We start from the raw sequence: 5770 nt of genomic DNA, 5'->3' as shown, positions 1-5770 counted from the left end.
GTGGGGGGAGTGGGGACGGGGGAGGGGGGCAGTAGCGTGTAATAATTCAGCCGCTGCGAGTTTATGGCACTCGGGGCTTCGAATCAACAGCGACCGATCTCACATAAAACATACACCCACGGGCTAGGCCACAGGGGCCGACATATCAGTCCTGGATACATGCAACAGTCCTGATAAGTTGATGCAGATGTGTGTCATGGGAGAGCTTCAGGTATTCCAGGTGGACGGTGCCGCGTGTGACGAGCACGACTTCGTAATCCTCATCTGCACACCAGCCTCTCTCCTCTGGCTTCCTGACGCCTTTTTATTTGAAATAATAATTCGCATCAACCTAAATCCATGCACAACACCCCCTCGTGCCTGGGCTGGAGAAGGATCCCAACTTTTTTTCGTTTTTTTTTTTTTTTATCGTTTGTTTGTTTCTAATTATTTACTCCAATCGCACATCGATGAATGAGACCGTCCGCTGCTGGTCCAGGAAAGGAGGCTGTGCGGGAGCCCGGGATAACCGTGAGCCCAGTCTCCGGTTCTGTCGATGGCACCTTCTGAATGCAGCCGGGGAAGAAGAAGAAAAAAACGGAATCGGCAGCAGAGGCTACTCTGCAAGGATGCTGCAGAGATGTAATTTAAGCCTGCAGGGAGGGATTCTCGTCTGTAAAAGCAACAATTAGTTGAGGCGGACACACGCCGGAGTGCTTTTTGTTGTAGTGCACAAATAATAAAGTAGCACTAAGCATTATTTCCAAGCGCGTCCCGAATGGATGCTGTCGGTGTGTTACATCGCCGACAGCGAGAGACTGGACGGTCGCGGTCCTTAGCCTCCCTCTCTCTCTCTCTTTCTCTCTCTCTCTCTCTCCCTCTCTCCCCCCTCACTCCCTCTTCAACTCTTTTAACGCAATCATACGTGATTGAGGTTCGTATTAGGAATTCTCGGAGGAGAGATGGCAAGCGTAAAGATATATGATTTCCAGGAAGAAAAGACGCTAATGTAATACATAAAAAAAAAGAAAGGGGGTAAAGTGGGGGAATGATGGGTCGATTGTTTATGCAGGGGAAAATGGATGCGCGTGCGCGTGATTTCTAGTCCTTTGGGATAACGTGCCAGTCTGAAGGGGGGGGGGATCTCGCAATTGTCTCTTTGAATTACAATTAAAATCCGAAGTTGCGAGCCAGTTTTCAGACGAGGCACGTCGGGGAGCAAGGGGGCCGCAGTGAACTGTTCTGAGAGCAGTGTGCATGAAAAAGATAAATCTTAATCAGCTTTGGTTGATAGGCCACTACACGGCATTCTTATCCTCATAGCTTATACTTAACGCGCATTTTATTTTCTAAAGCCCCCGTGGCACCCCACACATGCCATAAAGAACATATTCAATCTGGCTAAAAGGATTACCTGCAACAGGTTTCTGCACACCCCCAAAAACACAAATGGTACACTGAAGACCCAGACAGTGACACAACACATGTATGTGTGATTTATGGCTTATGGGAATGAAATGGACTTGCCCATGAGACACCAAAAACACACCAAAACATTACAAATAACATCTTCACCAGCAGCACAATAGTTCTTCACAAACCATGAAAAACACTGTAACACCAAAGCTTTAAAAAACCTGCCCTTAGGACTCTTTGCAGGACAGAGGAAGAGCACACATGGATGTACGTGCATAGAGAGCATCATGTATTCTGCGATCACATCTGGACAAGAGCAAACCAACCGAATGATTCTGTTTTTACTGGAATTAAGGGAATGATCTTCATCACAATAAAAGGTAAAAATCGCCCCAAAATTGTCCGGCAAACGTGTGTGTGCGTGTGTGTGTACCAGCATTTGTCTGTGAGAATGCCTCTGGTTTCATGTTTATTATTGCATGGGCTGGGGAGCACACACACCACACTCACACACACACACGCACACATTCACTGTGGGAGGAAGAACACGTGAGTCTTCAGCAGCACAGCAAAACCTCTCTCTTCCCTGTGATGAAACAGCATGAAACATTTAGAGGCTTTTTCTAGGACTCGGTTTGACATTCTCTCTCCAACCGAACTCGGGGAGAGAGAGAGAGACAGGGAGAGGGAGACGGTTTTCTTTTGACTACCACTGTCTGCACCCCCACATCCCCCCCTTACGTAAGATTTGGATATAATGGATGAAAGTGTTCAATGTGAAGCTGGTATCCTGGTTAGCCCTTTGTGTGTTTCTGCATGTCTGTCCCTGGGTGCGTAAGAGAGAGAGAAAGAGAGAGAGAGAGACGACTTCTCCCACAGACAGACAGATAGATAGAACACAGATAGCAAAAGAAAAGTTAGAAACTAAAGGTTGGCGTCTAAATCAAAACCCTTAATCTAGCTTTGTATTCTTATTGAGTTGCCAGTGAGTGGTAGAAATGAATATGTCACTGCAGCATAAAAAATTATCAATAACAATTTCAATATAGCATCAATCATTCTAACGGATATGCAGGAGTATGATATACATTTCTTAGAAAATCTGGTGGTCTGTGAGCTTTCTCAGAAATGGGAGGGATTTTGCGGTACAGCGCTGTGAAGACATAGCACATACATCTTTGTCAGGGAAAGATAAAGTATTCCCTAATGAGGATCTGCTAGGCATCCTCCCTTTACCAGAGACAATTGATGTTCACTTCATCCCGGCTGAGATACGTCCACGAGCAATAAAACACTGCTGCTATGAAATGCACTGCAGGCAATATATAGCAATCATTCGAATTGTCAATTAAAATGGCTCGCTCATTTACACAAACAGGATGATGCTGACATTTTTAAATGTTTTTTCATCATTCAACATGTTGCGTTAAATGTGTTGAGTATACAGTTTGTGTTTTCAGTTCGTCTAACTGTGCTAGATCAAAGTATGTACCATGATGCACACACTGTACACTGCAGCATAGGAACTAAATATCTCTGAAAACTAAAAGAAACAAACCAAAAGCCCAGCATCTCTGTGGCCCCTCTTTCAGATGCCACCACTGCACAAGTAACTTCCAGTCATTTCTTTATGCCTGCTGCCCCCTTGTGGAAAAAGAATGAACCACGGGTGTTCAGAGAGACACTAGTAGACAAGGTTGTCACTCTAATGTGTCCTTGAGATACCTCACAGATGTGTTGACTCACAATAGCTGAAACTAGTTTTCATTGTGTAATGCCTGCTAAACTATCTTGGCAAGTCTCCAGGAGGCAAAGGGGAGAGATGTGTGAGAGTAAGTGCAATGCTGTGGCTCACACACAGTGCTCATTACCACATTTACACTACACCAACACAAATTACACAGCTTAGAGCTAGTGTGACGGGTATATACTTTAACTGCACAAAGCCCAAGTTGTAGGGATAAAACAAAGATAAATCTGAATTGGATTTAGTGCCGCAAAATGGGAAGCAAAGGCAAGATCCATGCATTGCAAACAAGATCATTTGTCAACATTTATCACTCACTCAGTAAACAATTTCAACAACTAATCTTACTGTTGCTCTAACAAAAGCCACAACACCAGACAAACATGAGCAGAGAGATGACAACCAACTGTTAGTTAAGACTATTAAGTTAGTAATTAAAATAAATGGTGCTCGACAAGAAAGGAAAATAGTTTGGCTTTGGGTGTTTGATTCCGCTAAAAATGCCACGCAGAGACATCAGGACTGACTCGAAAGAATAAAACCAAAAGTAACTTCAATGAAACCTGATGTTACAATGATCAAACAGTCACAAGGAAACTGACAGAATGACAACTATAAGAAATAAACATTATCACAGAGGAAGACAAGCTTTTGTTACTGGTTGCTTCTCCACGATGCCACCCACAATACAAGCATGCTGCTGCAATACAGGACACCCCAACTACTGTATTTAACTTATAGACGAGAAAAGCCAGGTGCAAACTTGACACCACAAAGGAAAGCAGGTGCAAAGATTTAAGCCTACTCAGAGACATCTTTCAACAGAAATCCCCAGGGGGTAGAATTTGGCATAGTTCCTGAATCTGGAGCGCAAAACACCCTCTGCTCTTCCAGCTTAACATGATCTTATACAAGCTAACGTCACCAAGAGCAATGAATGATGCAGACAGATTACCAGCCGAGGTTGTGGCCCCTGCCTCTGGAAAGTTATGTGTATGATCTCTCTTTGTGTGATAGGTGCTTTTCTTATACTGAGTGAATAACGTGTAACTGCTGATGAACAATAGACAGACAAGTTCAGATTTGCAGAAAGAGATAATATAATATTTTTATGATGATGTTTATAGTCTTGGATGAGCAGCAAAGACACAGTGGAACTCCTCTTTAGGAGTTCTTGCAAAAGAACCACAACAGTTCAAAAACAGAGAATCAAACACAAAAAGATTTGAAGTGTAAAGTAAAGTGGCTCACACAAGTTGAAATAAACACGGAGCAAACTTCAAACAAAGCCTTCACCCGACGCTGCTTCATCTCAAACAGCGTGAACTAGATTTCTGCATTCATGCATAGCATCCTTTTGTGTCAACACCTGTGAGATGACTCATAAGGTTTTGATTGAGGTCATAAGGTTCATCTAACAGTGAACAGAGATGCAGGATAAGGACCGGTGGCGCTTTATATCCGAGTCCTACAGATCCCAGTGTGCGTGCTGCTTTTGGTCCAACTACCTCAGAGGAATCAACTGTGCTTAATGGAGTTTCTAATTGTCTGCCCTGAATTTGAGAGCCTGCTCCAGCTGAAACTACTGGAGATCCTACAACACTGCAAGTGATGGGAGGACACAGGAGAAGGTGTTGCATTTGTCTCTCAGTAAAACGGCATTTCGTCTCGCTCTGGAAGGATGTTTTTTTAATGACTTTGGAGATCTTGTTATGTTATGAGTGAACAACAGCAGCAATGCAGTGAACTGCTGAGACATGACTATAGAGGACATGGCAGGCATCTTAGGCTTATTGCCAAACACTGTTGAGTGCTGGTTGTGTATGAGCATGTGTGCGTGTGTGTGTCATTGAGACTTCACATTACTGGGGCATGTTTTATAGTGGACATATGGCAAAGTAAGTCACTTTCAAAAGTAACGTTTGTTCTCCAGGTGAGGGTAAACTATCACTGTGTCTGGTTTTCAACGTCCATTAAAGTAGCTAAAGCCAAAGTGGAGTTTGGGAACTTCCCGTGGTCTTTGACAGGCCCCCAACCTAAGGCGTTAGTTTCATTTCAGGAAGAAAAGGTAGACTTTCAACTGATATCCAATTACAATTATTCACAAGAAAAGAGGTAGTTTTAAATTGCCATTTAACTCTTTGTCAAACAGAATCAAGACAAAATAGAATCAATCTGGGTTCCTGCTTTAATATGAATCTGGCAACGTGAAAAGTTTGGGAGCCCCTGCCCTGGAGCGCTTCTGCTATGGCGCTATCCGTGGTGCTGAAGCCCAGCTGCTTCGTTTGGGGCCCTTCCAGGCCCCTGAACTTTAATGACTTGATCCCTGCATTGTCCATTTTTTTTTTTTTTTTGGCCCGCTTCGGATGCAGCACTGGAACGCGCTCGTCTGCAAAATATAGCTCTGGTCTGGGTAAAGTAACTGGAGCCCTGTTCTCCTCCTCAGGAGCAGTGCGGCTGGATGCTGACTGCCAGCAGCTATACCCGCACACTAAAACTCGGGACAGATGCACGCAAGGAGCACAAGGAGAAGCTCTCTCCACTGCAGACTCGGAAGATGTTACTCACACACTCGAGTGGCCAATGAAACCACTCACCCCCCCCATTCCTTCCTTCCTTCCTTCCCAA

General features: G+C 44.2%; 1 protein-coding gene across 1 annotated transcript in view; it reads right to left on the bottom strand.

The window, feature by feature from the left end:
* The window catches only part of fgf12a (fibroblast growth factor 12a), a 24571-nt gene extending 19646 nt beyond the window's left edge, over nucleotides 1-4925 (bottom strand). Inside the window, 1 exon segment of the mRNA XM_035670759.1 lies at nucleotides 4894-4925. Coding sequence (XP_035526652.1) covers nucleotides 4894-4925 — 32 coding nt within the window.
* Between the last annotated feature and the right edge of the window lie 845 nt (nucleotides 4926-5770).

Source organism: Morone saxatilis, unplaced genomic scaffold (genome assembly GCF_004916995.1).
Source record: "Morone saxatilis isolate NCDOM2014 unplaced genomic scaffold, NCSU_SB_2.0 Contig23, whole genome shotgun sequence".
Taxonomy (NCBI): Eukaryota; Metazoa; Chordata; class Actinopteri; family Moronidae; genus Morone; species Morone saxatilis.
Note: the sequence above shows the minus strand (reverse complement) of the source record. Positions and strands in the feature narration are given on the sequence as shown.